The sequence below is a fragment of the Dunckerocampus dactyliophorus genome, chromosome 18, assembly GCF_027744805.1.
Source record: "Dunckerocampus dactyliophorus isolate RoL2022-P2 chromosome 18, RoL_Ddac_1.1, whole genome shotgun sequence".
Classification (NCBI taxonomy): domain Eukaryota; kingdom Metazoa; phylum Chordata; class Actinopteri; order Syngnathiformes; family Syngnathidae; genus Dunckerocampus; species Dunckerocampus dactyliophorus.
In genome coordinates this window covers 10,447,483-10,465,879 of record NC_072836.1, presented here as the reverse complement: position 1 = coordinate 10,465,879, position 18,397 = coordinate 10,447,483, and the positions used below count along the sequence as shown (strand labels likewise).

The window sequence follows — 18,397 nt, the reverse complement described above, 5'->3', positions numbered from 1 at the left end:
GTGAAATAATTTACCATTTAACCAAATTTTGGCTGAAATATTGTTTAACTCCTAATCTGTGTAAAAGCCACATATTGGAAGCTAAACCATCATTGAAAGCAAAGGTAGCAAAAATGGTGGTATTTGCGCAGCATCATTTTTCTGAGGTGGTAAAAAAAATATTGAACTTGAGGCACCCGTAGACATGTTTTTATTCCATGCAGCAGTCAGACACAATGTACAAATGTACACATCTTCATCACATACTATATCCACAAACATTGTATTTTATGTACACTTCACACAATACACACTTCTGTATATCTCATATGCAAATGAGTTCAAGATCCAACATGGTTGTCACCGCAGACGACACTTTTAACCGAAGCCTGAATATTTGATTTCACATTGTCATGGTTCATAATTAAAAACAAATCACATCCTCAATTCTAAGAATGATAAATATTCAATAACTATAAGTTTAAAAAAACATGAAATAAAAGCTGTTACTCGGTTATTGTTCATTATGACTCAGGTTTAAAGTGCAATTGTTTGCCTACTTTTCGAGCAAATATACAATATTGTTTACTAGTAGCAAAGACAGACAGGATGTTCTGTGTAATAAATACAAATTGAATGCTAAATAAAATACATTAATACATGGCAATGGCTTTTTCTGTTGTGCTGTCATGTGGATAAAAAAAGACAATATTTATATTAAATATGACTGTCCTCATCTCCAGTGTTTAATTTGTTAGCCATACCTGCAGCTTACGCTCTCTATAAATAGATACAAATATGTAACAACCTGCAATAATAACAAAAAACAATAAGATGAAATGTTGATTTTTTTTTTTTTTACCCCCATATTTTTCGTATGCATGATTGTTTTCACTCTCACTTGACTGGAATTGGAGTGTCCTTGTTGGGTAGGAGGAACAGGGGCTTGCGCGCCGCTATAGGTGACCCCACGCCTCAGGTGGGGGGAACTGGTCGACCTCTCCGACCTCGTTACAGAGACGATCTCCAAGCGTGAAAGCCAGCTTGTAACGTAGGCGCACCTTCTCCTGCGGAATGGCATTATTAGTCGTGTGATTAGTAGCACGTTTGAGTAACGTGTGTGAATGTCACCTGCCTTTGATGGATTGGCCAGTAACATGATCTGGGTAATGGAAGCCGGGGGCAGGATGGGGTTAAACGCGGCCAGTTCTGTCCCTGACGGAGGCTGCAGCTTCACCTTCATTGACTGGTACAAGAGGAAGAGGAAGTCACTAGAATGTTCCTTATTCTTGTCATAAACACTTCCTGCTGGCAGATACAGTATACAGGATGTACAACATTGTTGTGCAGTTGCAATGCATGAGGAAAGGCTGTCAATTTATAGGAAAGCAAAAATATTCAGTTAAAAATCAGTAATTTTGACAAATTAAGAGGAAGAAGCTGTCATTTTGAAAGAATAAAACTGTACTATTGGGCGAAAAGTGCAATTTTATTATAACAAAAACGATAAAATATTAAATGTTACAATATCAGGGAAAATCGCAATTTTAAGAGAAAAATGCTGTCATTTTGAGAATTAGTAATATGAGGAAAAATATATTTTAGGTGAAAAGTAGAATTTTATGAGTAATTTTGACAAAATTTAATGAAAAAGTAATACAAAAAATTGTAAACGTCTCAATTTTATGAATGTATATAGCAGTAAGTTGTGATTTTACAAGGAAATAAAAAGCCGTAATGTTACAAAATAAAAATATAATTGAAAAAAAAATACAAAAATAATGTTAAAAACAAAATTATGTTGCAAAATCAGGGAAAAGTCGCAATTTTACAAGAATAAAGCCGTAATGCTGAGAGGAAAGCACAATTTTATGAGATTCAGTTGTTTACAATAATCACTCTCAAATCAATAATCATTCTCAAAGAATACAGACAGAATTTAAGAAAGTTGGAATTTTCCAAGAACACGGTCGCAATAAGAGACATTTCTATGAGAATATTTGTAACGGATGCCAGCCTGTGAGGCTGTGCGAGTGTACGTTGATAAACGTCACTCCCTCTGCCTTAGGAGCTGCGCTGAACACGCGGCCGACAGTGAGTGCTTTTAGTCGCGTGGTCAGCGCCCTCGCCTCCCATTGCGAAGGTCCTGTGTTCGAGCCCCGGTGCAGGCAGGTGCGAAACAGGGCGGGTTACATAAGGTTTTAGTATTACAAGAACTAACTTAAATATTTAAAATAAAAACCTAAAGTAGTAACTCATGTTGTGATATGACAATTGCGTAGCATTTACAAAAACACCACAATTTTGCATCGAAACCACTTTTGTTGGGTGTTGTTCTATTATAAGTGGACACGGCCACACTGGCATGTCTACCTTCGGTACCGCGGCTTGCAGTACCACACCGTGAACCGGGAGGGGCGCCGTGTTGAGCATGGACACCACCATCACCAACACGTCAGGTCTGCCGGGGGGAGAGTCAGACGCAAAGTTGAGCAGAACCCGAACACCGTCCTTATCGTAGGCGGTGACTGGCAGCACTTTGCCTAGAACAGGAAGGACACAGCCAATGAGGAGCCAGCAGACATGACGGCCAGTCAATCCCTCTACTCCACCTCCACTTACTGGGTCTGATGGCCTCCAGGGGGACGTGCACGTTGCTTAGGGAGATCTCTGCAGCTCGGGCCGGGCTACTCATGATGAGCGGAGGGTGGGACGGGGAGAGGGAGTGGAAGAGCGGGCTGCCCGGGGCGGAGGTCATGGTCTGGGTCAGGGCAGGATAAGCAGGCATCACGCCCTTGAGGAGAGAGGCTGAGGAGTGGGAGCTCTGTGCAGGCATTCCAAAACTGCTGCCCATCGTCAGCTGACTGGAAAAACACACAATATAATATAATAATAAACTTTTAAAATATAATATAATATAATAAAAACTTTTTGGAAAAACTACCCATATTAATATACATAATTGGTAAATAAAATAATTGTTTTTTTTGGGTTCATTTTAACACCAACCACAACATTCTGAGATCTAATACATGAGATGCTTCAAAAGTTCTACCTTTAAATTTTTAAAAATAGTATAATATAATTGTTATTTTTCAGTACTTAAACACTGAAATATTTTCAAATATAGTGTTCCATTGTTTATTACGATGGATAGGTTCCCAAAATAGCCCACAATAGGTGAAATCCGCGAAGTAGCCAACTTCATTTTTAAACATTTTTTTTTACAATCATATGTTTTAAGGCTGTAAAACCCCCCACCATACACTTTATTTCAGACAGGCCTTAACATTTTATCACATTTCTCTCTTGTTTAAACACTCTCAAAGTTCAAATTTCGTTTTAATTTTAATGATCAACTTATAAGATTGGACAAAATAATTTTTTAAGTGACACGTGTTGATCGTGGCATGTCCTGGCGCCGTTTTTGTATCCTTGTTAAAACATATTCCTCCTAGCTAGCAGCTAGCGATCTTACATGCTGAATGAAAGCAGCTAGCTAGCGATCATACAGCAGGAAACAGGCAGTCCTGCACGAAGGAGATTGATTGACAATGGTCTACAGCCAATCAGAACGCACAACACAATGGGTGGGTTCTCCCTTTACTGGTGGGCTCTATATTTACTGAGACTAACTGGACACGTCTGGACACCTCTTCAACTCTCACAGGAGTATGCAACACTCTCTACTGGTAGCAGTAGTAAATACAATAACACAGACACATTGAACAGAGCAGAGATAGATCACTCTAACGCACCACAAGGACGTAGAACACAATGAGCGTTCATACACTGTCAAAAAAAAAAGGTGCAAAATTGCACTTAAAAAAAGCGATGTAGCGAGGAACACTGTATTACAATAATAATTACAACCACACCATTATGAGATATAATACATGAGATGTACCCCTCCCACACACACACACACATTTTCTTAAGTACTCAAAAACACTGAAATATATAAATATTACAATCACTTAATATTTTCAATCCGCAAAATCACTTGTAATAAATATTTGGAATCAACAGTACCGTGTTGAATATTGTGCTTAATAGTTATATACTGATTCATGTGTCTTAATATTTTGTTTCACTCATTTTGCGACATGGAATCGTCAAAATATTAAACACAGTAAGATGCAGTGATAGTACTTCCACAATAATAAGCATACTGTATTGTTAAATTACATGACAGTAGTCATAATGCTGAGGTGTTAAGGTGTAAGTCAACATTTTTGGTACCTTGCTTGCGAGTTAAAACATAGATAAAACACATGACGGCACCTCTTGTGATCAGCAAAGCCCATCATGGCCAGGTCTTGAAGGTTCTGGAGTGACGTCGTGGCTGGTTCCGCCGGGGGCAAAGCTGCACTCCCAAGCACATCCAAAGGTGGGGCCTGTGGAGCCAATGAGAAGGCTTCAGCTCCTTGTGTGCTAAACAATGTGCAGTTGAAGATAGTTTTACCTGCAAGGAGCTCCACTGATTGGACGCTTCACTGAGCTTTGGTTTGGATTGGCTGCTCAGTGAGGGGGGAGGCTCGTCATTGAGTCCTGCAAGGCGTACGTACGCGTGTTAGTGTGTTACTGTGAGTATTGGTTACAGTGAGGACGTACCTACCTAGAGACAGTAGCTCATTATCAAGAAGTGAGAGCGCTTTGGAGGGGGTGGTCTCCAGCAGGGCGTGACTCGGGCTGCCGCCCAGCGAGCTTAGCTTCGGAGGAGGGGGCAGAGCAGGGATGGAGGGGTCCGACAAATGGTCGGAGAGAGGAATGGAGCCCATTGGGGGAGGAGGGGCAACGGGTTGAGGAGGGCTGGGAGTGTCGGGGCCAGCCAGGTCTATCAGTGTGTCGGTGGTCTCTGTGGAGTCGGCACAAAAAAAGACAGGAAGATGACGCACTTGCTAAAAATCTATCTTCATTATGTTCTACGAATGTCTGACCGCTCTGGGCGTGGCTTCCGCGAGCCTCCTCGCTGTCGCCGTTGATAGGCAGCCCCTCCACTACCTTCTTGTAGGAGTTGATGACCCTGGAGAGGTCATCACTAGCCTGCAGGATGTCACCTGAGTAGACAAAGTCAACACACAAAAGACTAGAATGTCCTCTTTCGCGGCTGTACAACTGCATCAATTATCATAATAACTGGCAGGAGGAGCGGTTGCTTTCATTGCATTGTATTATGTAAGGTGGCGGTTGTCATTAATAAATGGCAGGAGGAGCGAGGGCATTAATTGTATGACATGTTTACATTGCGGGAGTACAGTGGTGTGAAAAAGTGTTTGCCCCCTTCCTGATTTCTTAGTTTTTTGCATGTTCGTCACGCTTAAATGTTTCTGATCATCAAACTAATTTAAATATTAGTCAATGACAACACAACGGAACACAAAATGCAGTTTCTAAATGAAACCTTTTAGTATTAAGGGAGAAAACAAATCCAGACCTACATGGCCCTGTGTGGAAAAAGTGATTGCCGCCCCCCCAGAAAGAATCAATCCGTCTGGAAAAGGTTATAAAGCCATTTCTAAAGTTTGGGACTCCAGCGAACCACAGTGAGAGCCATTTTCCACCAATGGCAAAAACATGGAACAGTGGTGAAGCTTCCCAGGAATGGCCGGCCTACCAAAATCACCCCAAGAGCGCAGCAACGACCCATCCAACAGGTCACAAAAGGGTAAATACGGCCTGCATGGTAGAGTTCCAAGATGAAAACCACCGCTGAACATTTAAGGCTCATTTCAATTTTGCCAGAAAACATCTTGATGATCCCCAGGACCTTTGGAAACAATACTCCATGGTCTGACGAGACAAAAGTTGAACTTTTTGGAAGGTGTGTGTCCCATTACATCCGGCGCTACATTTCAGAAAAACAACATCATACCAACAGTAAAATATGGTGGTGGTAGTGTGATGGTCTGGGGCTGTTTTGCTGCTTCAGGACCTGGAAGACTTTTTGTGATAAATGGAACCATCAATTCTGCTGTCTACCAAAAAATCCTGAAGAAGACTGCCCGACCATCTGTTGGTGACCTCAAACTGAAACTAACTTGGGTTCTGCAGCAGGACAATGATCCAAAACACACCAGCAAGTCCACCTCTGAATGGCTGAAGAAAAACAAATGAAGACTTTGGAGTGGCCTAGTCAAAGTCCTGACCTGAATCCTATTGAGATGCTGTGGCATGACCTTAAAAAGGCGCTTCATGCTGGAAAACCCTCCAATGTGGCTGAATTACAACAATTCTGCAAAGATGAGTGGGTCAAAATTCCTCCACAGCGCTGTAAGAGACTCATTGCAAGTTATCACAAACGCTTGATTGCAGTTGTTGCTGCTAAGGGTGGCCCAACTAGTTATTAGGTTTAGGGGGCAATCACTTTTTCACACAGGGCCATGTAGGTTTGGATTTTTTTCTCCCTTAATAACAACAAATTTCATTTAAAAACTACTATTTTGTGTTCAGTTGTGTTGTCATTGACTAATATTTAAATTTGTTTGATGATCTGAAACATTTAAGTGTGACAAACATGCAAAAAAAATAATCAATCAGGAAGGGGGCAAACACTTTTTCACACCACCGTATGTGCTCATGCAAGCAAGCGAGCATACCATGAGCTTTGACTTTGTGGCTTATTTCCTGAATAACTGGTGGGAGGAGCAACCACATTATTGTAGGACACGTCTATATTGTATGTGCTTGTGCATGAGCAAGTGAGCAAACATACTGTGGGCTTTGACTTTGTGGCTTATTTTGAGTCGTTTTTTTTAATTTCTATTACACAAGGTGCCGCTTATCACTAGTAACTGGTGGGAGGAGTGATTGGAGAAATACATGTGAGTTATTAAATATGTGAGATGATTAAATATATGACATGTGAATGTGTTGTGTTATGAATGTGAGCAATCATGCTAGGCCCAGACCTCTTACAAGCATGCTGGGGCCAGGGAAGTATACCAAATTTACTTTGGCGGAGGTATAAAAAAAATTAAAATAAACAAGGCAACAAACCTAAACTGGTGTCATTGTCCTCAGCCTCGGTGGCCATCTTAAAAGCAGCCCGCCTCAGCTTGTCACAGCGTTCGTAGAGTTCCTAAAGCAGGAAGGAAAAAGCTTGAAAAGTGTTTTAAAAGCCCTATTGTCTTTGTTTTGTTCAAACCTTAATAATCTCCTTGTCGGATTCAGAAGAGGTGTCTTTATCGTAATGGGAGAGCATCTCGGAGAGCAGCTTGACGTTGATGTTAACCTCCTCCAGTGTGTTGACACGCTTTGTCACCTTCTGCACCCGTACATCATCCTGCCAAAAAACACAAGACACTCTCAACTTAACATACAGTATCTCCCAAAAGTGAGTACACCCCTCTCAGCAAGCATTTAATTACAGTACCAGTCAAAAGTTTATACATAGAGGGGAGTTACTGTATTTAACGTATCTTACCTCTTTAACCATATTTTTAATCAATCTGTTGGCCTCTTGGAGGTCTTCTGGATTTTTGCTCCGGAGAAGCTCAGCAAGGAGCTACGCAAACACACACAATTAAACATCACTGTGCTCACGTTAAGAGGAACAATGTTTACTTATTGTATGTAACTGAAGCAACACCTTGGAGAACTAGTTCTACACAGGAAAAAGCTACATTTGCATCCTTCATACTCATACTAATCCTCACCTTCCCCATGTCCTCGTTGTCAAACACAGGGTGTTTGGGCCGTGCGGGAGGAGAGGGTATCAACGTCCGGTCCAGAGGTAGCTCTGGGTCACGTGCCACCAACCCTGTGATGACAGTGTCGTCAAATGACTGATAACATTAAAAGGCAAACTTCGGAAACAAACCTTGTCTTCTCAGGGTCTCATAGGCTTCGCTGATCTTGGGCTCATTGGGGAAAGCAACAGTCCAGCTGTACAGCATCTCGACAATCTTTGTCTTCACCTTCTCAGGCGCACTGTCGCCCATGTACTGGAAATCAACAACATGCATTCTGGCTGTTTTATTCAAATAAACAAATATATGTAACTGATGTATATCCTCAAATAGTGGCCTCAGCTCTACTGTAATATAAGCTCTAATAATAAACAATTCAATTCAGCATGGTCACACAGCCGCGCAGCAAATGCAAACCTTAACTTACAGCTGTACTCACATATTTATCAATGTAATGCTTGTATTAGCAATGGGTGTCCTAATCACTTACGGCATTGTGTGGATTTTATTGTTAATTCATTGTGACTTGAAGCAATTGAGGCAAAATGGAGTACACTACTTGGCTGCAATCAGCAGAGGTGCTGTCAGAACAACATTTAGCTACAAAAAAAAACCCAACACAGCTATGTCAACGCCTCTGGGCAGCATTATTCTGCTCAATAAGACACTGGCGTGGATACAGGGGTTCAGAACATTCAGAAAAAACATCCCTTTAATACTACAATAGATTTTTTAATTGTTAATTTCCCCTCACGTGTGTCTATCATAAGTGACAGTAATTAAACAAGTATGCTGTAATTAGTTCCTAGGTAGTTAGTTGGTAAGTCAGCTTGGTAGTCTCTGCAGTTGAGTAAATAAACAGCTCTCTTGGCCACTATTTGAGGAAATACCATACGCTCCTTAAAGATTAAAAACTCACCTTTGGAGATACGACTTTTATCAGCTCATTTAAAAATCGGTATTTTCCAACTTCATTATGAAACCTCCTCCCACAGTTCTTCATGCACGCTTCCAACACCTATTCACAAAACAAAAGTATTTTACCGTTTAAACATGATTGCTTCTTTTTACACGTTGTCTTACTGTAAGAGCTTGAAGAGCTTCCCATTCCTGTGGTGAGTGGATTTTGTGGACAAGCAATGGTATTGCAATCTGAGGGCTGCAAGAAGAAACAGTCCAAATAATAAACTTTTAAAATATCAAATCGGGTTGGAAATGTTGGAAATGTTGGACATACCCTTCAAGCTCCTTATTGATTTGATCACAGAAGCCCATGATGTACTCCCAGTCCTCTTGCCTGTTAGATGGATGGGTGGCTTTATCTGACACACATATTTTCACACAATTACAAATCAATCAAGGTCATCAAATTGTTTTTTTTTTAATTAATCTCAATAAACAGCACACAGCATTTAAAGAACTCCACCTTGCTGAGTGTGAAGTGATGCACATACCAGACTACCGACCAAACAACGGGCACCAAAGTGACTAAAAGCAGTTCATAGCTACAGCAAGAAATAACTAACTGCCCCGTAACCTGGGATGGTAATTTTATATAGTTACTAGTGTCTTTTAATTCATAAAATTGCAATAATCACTCACTGAGCCAGGATTCAAGCGTCTCCCCTTCCTGGTACGCCATAGCAATCGAAGTATCGCGTGGTATCGCGTGTGTATGAACGAGAGTACGAAATTGGCTCGATTAGTAATAAAATACTATGCAATTTAACATTAAACAACAAATAGTAAAACTTATTTAATTCAAATCACCCTCGTAATATATAAAAAAAGACATTTTAATTGTTTTTTTTTTATTTTATAAAGGCATTTTTACGGAATACTAAACTGTCGCTGTGGGGGTCCTGACAGACACACATTTCCAACATGGCGACTTCTATCGTTGGACTATTAAAACCTTGGACACCGAGGTAATGTTATATTTCTAAATAAATATAGTAGCTGATTTTTTTTGTTTATTTGTATAGGATTATGTCCATTTAGAAAAGCTAAATGGACGGTCACATCGCTGTAAACTGTAATTCTTGATTGGTTCAAGATTACATATCTAATAATCAAGACCGCCATTATTGTTAACGTTGGCATTTATTAAGTGTCAGATATTAAGTACAATTGATTATCTTACGTTTACTAAAGAGGTACTCACGTTTGTGTTGATCATTGCTTCATAGCCTATACAATTTTGCATATTGAACACTATTGCCTGATATTGTAATAACTACTCGTGTACCTGTTCGGATTTTGAAGGGTGTTGACGGTGCGATGGAGCAGATACAATCCGTACTACCTGGAGCCAGAGGTAAAGAAGGAGGCCTACGACAAACCAGAAACAGAACTGAGCACTGAGGAGAAGGCAGAGCGGGCACTCAAGGCAGTCAGACCTATCAAGGCAGCAACAAACAGTGTCACCAGCTCAGTTTTTGACGACCCGCTCATCAGGTACTGCACACGTTTAAATAGCATACATCGTGGCGCTTCTGATCATTTTGTCTTTTCATTTTGCAGTAAATTTATCAACATGATGATGAAGCATGGAAACAAGATTTTGGCAAGAGAGATCATGACAGAGGTATGTACACGCATGGGTGTTTATTTGTTCAACTGCAGAGAGTACCAGGCATGTAAATTATATTTGATAGGATATAATATCTATTATGGAAGGAGATATTTGAGGTGTCTATTCAAGAAAGGGGTGCTATTATGAGGAAAAGCCTACACATATTCTTCTCTTTTCTACAGACATTGGAGCATATTAAAAGGAAACAGGTGGAGAAATACCACAAAGCTCCGGAGGGGAAAAGAGAGGAGATTGAGTGCAGCCCTTACGCCATCTTCCATCAGGCTATAGAGAACTGTCAGCCAGTTGTAGGTCTTGCTAGCATCAAGAGAGGTGGAAGGGTGTACCAGGTCAGTGATTTTATACCAAGGGTTATTTTTTTCTGCAAAATATTGCGCATTGTAGTATAAAAAGCCAACTTTTTCCTCAAAAATGTCTGACTTGTTTCCTCATAGACAACTTTTCTTTAAGAAAAAAAGCATTCCCTCAATTTCTTCCAAAAATATACTATATTCTTCCCCCAAATACCAGTATACACACTAAAAGAAAATTAAGAATTTGACAAAAAAAAATTTGGAGAGAGAATAAGTAAAAAAAAAAAAGTAGTGTATTTTTTGTTAGTTGTTTATCATTGAAAGAAAAGGATATTTTGCAGGGGGAGAAAAGACATATTTTGAAGAAAAGGCACATTTTTGAGAAACGTATTTAATAGTTGCATTTTTTTAAAGAAAAACTGTATTTTTGAGGGAAATCACATTTTTCAGAAGTTATTTTCAAGAATAAAACATTTTCAATATTTTTTCAATATTAAAAAAAAAATTCCTCAATTTTCTTCCCCAAAATATACTATATTTCCCCCCAAATACCAGCATACACACTAAAAGAAAAAAAAAGGAAAATTAAGGTTTTGAGAAAAAAAGTTGTATATTTTGTAGGGAGATAAAGTAGCGTATTTTTGTTGTGTTACATTGAAGGAAAAAGGACATTTTTGCAGGAGGCAAAAAGATAAATTTGGGGGAAAAAAAGATTTTGAAGAAGTTACATTTGAGAAACACTTTTTTTTTAAGGAAAAAAGTATTTTGGAGGAAAACATTTTTGAAAAGTTATTTTCAAGAAGAAAGTTGTATATTGTGAAGTTATATATTTGATAAATCTTTTGAGGAAAAAAAAAAAACATTTCCAAGAGAAAGTTTGTAGATTTGACAAAAGAAATGAATAGTCATAATTGCATATGGAGTAATTTTTGTCTTTTCATTGTGGCTGTAATTCTCCTTTATATCTGTCCATAAAAGTTTAAAAGCAACCACAGCAAAGCAGCTGTAACTACACTGTATCTACACCCTCCACTCACCCAGGTGCCTGTACCTCTTGAAGACAGCAGGCGTCGCTTCCTTGCAATGAAATGGATGATCACGGAGTGCAGGGACAACAAACATCGGCGCACGCACATGTACGAAAAACTCTCCCAGGAGCTGCTGGCAGCTTCTGCCAAAGAGGGCAGCGTCTTCAGGAAGAAGACTGAGATGCACAAGATGGCCGAAGCCAACAGAGCGTACGCCCATTATCGCTGGTGGTAGTCAAAGTGTCAAAGACTGGACATTGAAGGGCGTCACATGCTTTTGTAAATAATAAACACCGCAAACAAAATGCTCTAATGTGACAGTGAACTATCAAGAGGTGAGAGGCATCACGCCTCTAATTAGGGACTGTGTGCAAAAGTCATGCTAACATCTAGAAAACGTTTTAAGGGAACTATTTGTTGGAATAAATCATATGAAAACAAACTATTCCTGCATATAGGAACGGCTCTGTTGTAGCTGCCTCATGTAACAACTGCTGAAAAAACAGACACGACAGAAATTCAAACCTTTAATAAAATATCTCTCAAAACTTCTATTCCTTTAACTATTGGTCACACATCAGAAATAAAGCAAGCATCAAACCAGCTTGAATCTGATGTTTAGCAAACAACCTTGAAATGTTCATAAAAGGAATGCTTTCAACATATAAAACTTTTATAAATAAATTTAAGAAAAACTCAGTGGATGAACCTCAGGAACTGAACTCGTGATCTATTGCACATCGACATCATCTCCACTCAACTATGGGATTTGCGTCCATCAAAAAAAAAAAAAAAAGTTGCTGGTGAACTCCCGTTGTCCTGGCGAGTGTCCTAGTCTGCGATTTCGCTGTAGTAGTACCTGTGCGCCGTGCCGCTGAGCACCCAGCCTCCCGCCCTGAACTCCAGGATCTCCAGCAGCAGCAGGCGGGCCATAGAGGTCAGCCCCTCCTGAAGCAGGAAGCCATCCCGCAGCAGGTAGAAGAGCTCATCCATGCGCTGGCTGTTGGCCTTTTCTAGCTGCTCCCCGATGCGGTGTAGCTGCAGCACCAGACAATCCACCTGTGGCAGAAAGGAGAAGGTATCATACTAACTAACCGCTGTACATCTTTCATTCTTGGTCACCACTTATACCGTTCAGGGTCACCTGCGATTTGGAGCCTAGCCCACTCGACTTTGGGTTAAGGCAGGGTTCACTCTGGGCCGTATTCAAATTCAAAATTCAATTTCAAATTCAAGTAAATAATGTACACTAGTATTATTGGGAAGAAAATTGTATATTTTTGAGAAAAAAGTTTAAAAGTCTTACTGCCAAGAAAACAAAAATTATATTTGAGGTGAAAAAATTGTATATTTTTGGAAGGAAAAACACTTATAAAGAAAAAGCTGTATATGAGGAAACGATCCAGATTGTTGTTAGAGGAAAAAGTCATTTTAAGAATTTATATGCTACAACCCTGAATATTTTGGAGGAAAAAAAACATGGGGAATTTTATTTTATTCTTATTTTTTAGAAAAAAAAAAAAAAATTCAATGTTTCAGAGACCGCCACTCAAAGTGGCAATTACAAATTGCATAGGCAGTGCAAAAATGCCTGCATAGATTTAAAAGTTTAATAATGTAAAAAGGTTTGATGAATACTATTTCTATTACCGTAATTTCTGGTGTATACGCAGCTACTTTTTTCTTAAACTTTGAACCTTGCGCCTTATACAGCGGTGTATCTTAGCTATGGTTAAGTTCTAATCTCGTGACATTCCTTTACTTAAAAACTACTACTAATTCTGTGCCGCTTGCGAGTCAGTGAGGAAACGGTAGCTCTTTCTTTGGCAGGATCCAATCACGAGCTATCAGTGAACTCAGAGCTTGTCAACCCATTGGCAACAGCAGGAGGTCATTACTCAATATAACAGTCTGACTCAGGGTGTCATCTTACAAAGAACGCTAAACTCATCACACAGCTTAACACTAAAAAGATACAGAGTAAAAGTACCGAGTTTAAAATGGAAAAAATACAACAACATTTTCCCATAATGCACTGCGCCCAAGCAAAACATTCACTGGTGCCTGCAGGGGCGCTGCATTGATGTCAGCCCCCCCTCCTCTGGTGTACAGGGCCAGCATTGCGGCGCCAGCCATCCATTTTCTATGCCGCTTGTCCTCCAATGAAATGCTTTGCTCAGACGATATGCATCATGGGAAAAATGTTCAAATATTTTTTTTTCATTTTAAACTCATATTGGTACTTGTATATTTCCCAGCTATCTTTTTAGTGTTAAGTTGCTGTGTGATGAGTTTAGTGTTCTTTGTAAGATGACACTGAATCAGACTGTTACATTGAGTAATGACCTCCTGCAATTTCCAATGGGTTGACAAACTTGTTGAAGGTTTTTTCACAGCTCATGATTGGCTCCTGCCAAATAAAGAGCCGCCTGGTCCTCACCGACTCGTGTGTGCCACAATTTCCCATTTTATGACGTGGATATGTGCGGCTTAGACTCTGGTGCAGCTTATGTATGTACAAATCAGGGTTTTCCTCTAAATTTAGTGAGTGCGGCTTATACACAGGAATTTACGGTACTTCTTATGAGGGAAACCAGTTGGAAATTTGAACAAATCAAAGGTTGACCAGCTTCCAGTCTCAGTCTGGTTCCACTTTTCACGTGACTTTATCATAATTAACAAGAACCTAACCAGCAAGTCCGGAAAAGTGCTTAAAAATATAAAGTACAGTCATCTTTACCTCCTCTTCATTCATGAGAGCATCAGGTTGCGCCAGCCTCATCAGACAGTCATAGACAGGATGGACCAGCGCCACCATGGGCATGTTGTTGACCTGAGCATCAGGATATAAGAGGAACAACTTCACTTGTGAGGTCCTTGAAAGTTTGATTTTGGTTCCTTTCAATGGAAATACAAAACGATCCTGTACAAAAGTGTCTTGCTTTGTGGTACAATGCCAAACATTCCTTACTTTGAGGTAGTCATAGATGTTACAGATGAAGGTCACATAGCAGACCCACTCCTGCAAGGACCGAGTTCTGGTCCCCTCACGCTCCTTGAACTCCTGCTGGAGGCGGTTGAGCAGGCTCCTCCGGAACACGTTACCATTGTTTTGCTTGGCCTCCGCCTGCCACCAGAGTCAGGTCAGTACGGACAAACAACTAATCACTATAAAAAAATAACTTCAAGTCAAGTAATTCTGTAATATTTATTTATTTTATAATTGATATTGTTTTATTAAAATACACACAGTAATATATGACTTTATTTCAAAAGAATACATGTGTATGTACGTTAGACAATACTTAGAAGTGCTATTATTTGTGGGAAAACTACAAAAAATATACATATATAAAAGACTACGATAAAAATACATTTGTACCAATAGAGACACAAATATAATTATGTAAATATTTTAATGTTAATGTTTTTAGTGAATACATTTATATTATAACACAATTATTTTCATTATTTTATAAAAAATAATGGAAGTATTTTAGTAATATTTATAATATAATTATTTAGTAATAACAAAATATGTCTGTCTAATAGAATATATATTTATATAATAATTCATATTTAAAGTTCCATTAAAACTTTTTTTTTTTTTTTTTACTACAAAAATGCATTAGTACGTTATTCTTTTATCCCTCTTACATTATTTTATTCTATTTTGCAAATACACGTCTGCACTGGAAAAGGAGCTGCTTTAAATCTCATTGTGTATAGTGACAATAAAGCATTCTATTCTAAAGAGACCCAGAACCAATTAAAGTAATGATGTAAATACTTAAAGTAAATAAAGTGATTTTTCATGAATACAAATATTTGTCGTGTCATTAAATATAAATACATAGCGTGAGATTGAATGTTTAAGTCAGAAATGTCAGTTATATTTATATAAGAATACTGTATTTATTGAATTAAGTCACTGTGAAAAAATGATGCAAAATATCTATTTTTACTATAAAAATGGCTGTGTACAAATAAAAGCCTCACCTTACCCCTAATAAACACCTCATACTCTCTGCAGTTGAGTAAATATAATATACAAGGGTAAATATATACAAAAAAAAAGTTTAGACAAAAAAAAAAGTTTGGACAAATATAATGATGATAACAAATATAGCTCATAAGAGTTTAATTTAAGAGCTGATATCTAGCAACTTACACGGTTTTCTTGATAACAAAAATCACTTAAGTTCTTACATGAATAGCTATAGCAATGTACTGCTACTCTTATGAGCTATTTTTGTTGACACTGTTATATTTGTCCAAACAAAGGTACCAGACATTAAAACGAACAACAAAGTGAAGAAACAAGGGTGGTCTAATCATTTTTTCCATGACTGTATGCAATATATAAAATAGTGGTCAACATACAGCCTACAAATGCTGACACGCCCACTATATGAACAAGTGTAGTAAATTGAACATTCACTCCTGATCAAAATTTTAAGACCAGTTGAAAAATTGCAAGAATTGACATTTTGCACTGTTCGATCTTAAGGAGCTTCAAGGTAGAGCTTCAAAATGCAAAAAGAAGAAATGGGAGTGAGCCAAAAAATGTTGTGAGTAAGCAGTTTATTGCAAAGAAAGCATTAAAGTGAAATAGGCTGTTCATCAGCTGATCAAAAGTTTAAGACCACCCCAATCTTGGCAAAAAAAAAATGTGGATTCAGTGTCATTTTCTGTTCAGATTCACGTGGTCATGATCTCTTGATGGCAAAGGCAAAAAAGCTTTCTCTCTTTGAATGCGATCGGATTGTTGAGCTGCATGAGGAAGACCTTTCGCAGCGCACCATTGTTGCTGAGGTGGGATGCAGTGAGAGAGTCATTTGAAACTCCTTAAAAGTTCACGAGGGTTATGGAACAAAAAAGTCAAGTGGCAGACCCCAAAAAAATGTCAACGGCCCTGAGCCGGAGGATCTGGTTGGCTGTCCATCAAGACACGGGACAACCCTCGGCCCACGTGTAGGTTGTTACTGGTGCCGGGTGCAGTCCAAAATCCATCTGACGGCATCTGCGAGAGAAGGGTTTTAAGAAAAAACACCACAAAATTGCTCGTTTGGAATTTGCGTGAGAGCACCAAACATGGGACGTTGAAAGACGGAAGAAAGTTTTATTCTCTGATGAGAAAAAAAATGTAACCTCGGTCTTGATGGCTTCCAACATTACTGGCATGACAAGGAGATCCCACCTGAGAGCTTTTTCTTTCAATGGAACAATGGAGCTTCAGGTTGTGCAGGGGCGTCAAACGGCAACTGGCTATGTAGAGTTATGCAGGGGGAATCCTTCATGACTGAAGGCCCTCATCTGTGTGGTAATGACTGGCTTTGTCAACAGGACAATGCTACAGTTCACAATGCCCGCCTGACAAAGGACTTCTGTTCCTCTGATCTAAACCCAATTGAGAACATTTGTGGACAGATGGTAAGAGAAATTTATAAAAATGGTTCCAGACAGTGGATGCCCTCCGTGAAGCCATCTTCACCACCTGGAGCAACATTCCCACTAGAATGATGCAGCTACTCATTAATGAGGCCTTTTTTGAACATTTTATTTATTTTTTTTGTAGCTATGGTCTTAAACTTTTGATCAGCTGATGAACAGCCTATTTCACTTTATTGGCTGTTACTCAAAAATGTTCTTTGGCTCACTCCCATTTCTTTTTTTCCACTTTGAAGCTCTACTTAGAACCTCCTCCAACAGTGCAAAACGTAAATTCTTGCAATTTTTCAACGGTCTCAAAATTTTGATCAGGAGTGTACTGTATGTGAACATACAGTATATCTCCTAACATGGTAAATACCTGCACAATTGTGTAGCAGATGCGTCCAGCCTCTTTGCTGAAAACCTGGTCCTTCAAAGACTGATCCACAATGATACTGGATACTTTCTCCAGATTCACTGAGCCTGGATCTGAAAAATCAACACATGGCAGTACAGTATGTAGTTTAAGTGTCATTACGCTTCGAATTGTTACAATCTCACCTTTCAAGGCTGTTTTGAGCAACATCTGCGTCTGCAGGTCAAACGACTGGATCTTGTAGTCTTCAGGGGAGTTCTCCATAGCTGCAGTAAACTCCTAAAATACTCCTGAGAGCTGCCACGCTTCCATGAACATAATATTAAAAGATCGAATCTTTAAATTCGTGTTTAACTATTGAGTAAACAGAGGCTACAGTGACTTTTGTAAGACAACAATAGCTGCACAATCCTGTGTTGTCATCAACTTGGCTGAATTCCCACAGGTCCTTCACATAGGGATAGCAGGGATTACATGGGCTAACAGTTCACACAGACGTCGCAGTACATTATTTTAACAAGCTAATACAACCATAAAGAACGTGTTCGGCAAATTAACAGCTTGGTTACCGGTATTGATGAAACTCGTAAAATAAATACCAGTTTTCATCCAAGTTCGTGATGCTAGCCTAACCGCTTTACTACTCAACTAGTAGGAGTTCAGGTTTAGGCATAGGACGCTACGCCTGTCTTAAAACGTAATATGTTACCAAGAAAACACCGTAAGACTAGTTTAAAAATAAATAATGACGTGATACTTACGTTTAGACAAACGTTCCGTGAATATGCACTTTCACGACGATTTTTTGCATCAACACTCCACCTAGGCAGGTAGTAGACATTCAAAGAGTCAGTATTACGAATTTACGACAAGATAAATCCCTGCCTATGGCTGGCTGCAATCTCGGTCGCCATCTTGTGGAGGGAGAAAGCAGTTTTTGTATTTTCTGTTATTTAAATAAGTTGCTCCAGCATATCTCTGCGACACATAGACAACGAATG

The 18,397-nt window shown here is 39.2% G+C and overlaps 3 protein-coding genes across 4 annotated transcripts; 1 reads left to right on the top strand and 2 right to left on the bottom strand.

The window, feature by feature from the left end:
• Positions 1-155: 155 nt before the first annotated feature.
• On the bottom strand, positions 156-9,312 carry gga3b (golgi associated, gamma adaptin ear containing, ARF binding protein 3b). The gene is made up of 17 exons (XM_054759122.1): positions 9,273-9,312; positions 8,908-8,992; positions 8,754-8,829; positions 8,590-8,688; positions 7,802-7,925; positions 7,638-7,741; positions 7,406-7,486; positions 7,127-7,264; positions 6,979-7,060; positions 4,920-5,039; positions 4,598-4,837; positions 4,445-4,530; positions 4,264-4,376; positions 2,602-2,843; positions 2,353-2,522; positions 1,115-1,225; positions 156-1,046 (listed from the first exon to the last, which is right to left on the bottom strand). Exons 1-17 carry the CDS (start codon positions 9,310-9,312, stop codon positions 936-938), a joined length of 2,022 nt encoding a protein of 673 aa, XP_054615097.1. The 3' UTR covers positions 156-935.
• Positions 9,313-9,521: 209 nt separating this feature from the next.
• Positions 9,522-14,984, top strand: mrps7 (mitochondrial ribosomal protein S7). Its single transcript, XM_054759126.1, has 5 exons — positions 9,522-9,598; positions 9,936-10,127; positions 10,194-10,257; positions 10,428-10,595; positions 11,601-14,984. Exons 1-5 carry the CDS (start codon positions 9,555-9,557, stop codon positions 11,820-11,822), a joined length of 690 nt encoding a protein of 229 aa, XP_054615101.1. The 5' UTR covers positions 9,522-9,554; the 3' UTR covers positions 11,823-14,984.
• On the bottom strand, positions 12,108-18,307 carry mif4gdb (MIF4G domain containing b). Of its 2 annotated transcripts, XM_054759127.1 has the most exons (6): positions 18,158-18,307; positions 17,582-17,701; positions 17,400-17,509; positions 14,559-14,714; positions 14,328-14,420; positions 12,108-12,646 (listed from the first exon to the last, which is right to left on the bottom strand). In XM_054759127.1, the coding sequence occupies exons 2-6, from the start codon at positions 17,658-17,660 to the stop codon at positions 12,419-12,421; spliced, it is 666 nt and encodes a 221-aa protein (XP_054615102.1). In that variant the 5' UTR covers positions 17,661-17,701; positions 18,158-18,307; the 3' UTR covers positions 12,108-12,418. The 2 variants fall into 2 exon arrangements, with proteins under 2 accessions (XP_054615102.1, XP_054615103.1); XM_054759128.1 differs by lacking the exon at positions 18,158-18,307 and having other exon boundaries at positions 17,582-18,148.
• Between the last annotated feature and the right edge of the window lie 90 nt (positions 18,308-18,397).

Bases quoted from the DNA above. Each gene is read 5' to 3' on its own strand.
- mif4gdb (XM_054759127.1), bottom strand. From the start codon at position 17,660: ATGGAGAACTCCCCTGAAGACTACAAGATCCAGTCGTTTGACCTGCAG. The intron at 14,715-17,399 runs GTATTTACCATG...CTCTGGTGGCAG, and splicing joins TCTGCTACACAATTGTGCAG to GCGGAGGCCAAGCAAAACAA. The intron at 12,647-14,327 runs GTAAAGATGACT...TTTCTGCCACAG, and splicing joins CTCTCATGAATGAAGAGGAG to GTGGATTGTCTGGTGCTGCA.
- mrps7 (XM_054759126.1), top strand. From the start codon at position 9,555: ATGGCGACTTCTATCGTTGGACTATTAAAACCTTGGACACCGAG. The intron at 10,128-10,193 runs GTACTGCACACG...TTCATTTTGCAG, and splicing joins TTTGACGACCCGCTCATCAG to TAAATTTATCAACATGATGA. The intron at 10,258-10,427 runs GTATGTACACGC...TCTTTTCTACAG, and splicing joins CAAGAGAGATCATGACAGAG to ACATTGGAGCATATTAAAAG.
- gga3b (XM_054759122.1), bottom strand. From the start codon at position 9,312: ATGGCGTACCAGGAAGGGGAGACGCTTGAATCCTGGCTCA. The intron at 8,689-8,753 runs GTAAGACAACGT...TTTTGTGAATAG, and splicing joins AAGCTCTTCAAGCTCTTACA to GTGTTGGAAGCGTGCATGAA. The intron at 5,040-6,978 runs GTTTGTTGCCTT...TTGTCTACTCAG, and splicing joins GGACAATGACACCAGTTTAG to GTGACATCCTGCAGGCTAGT.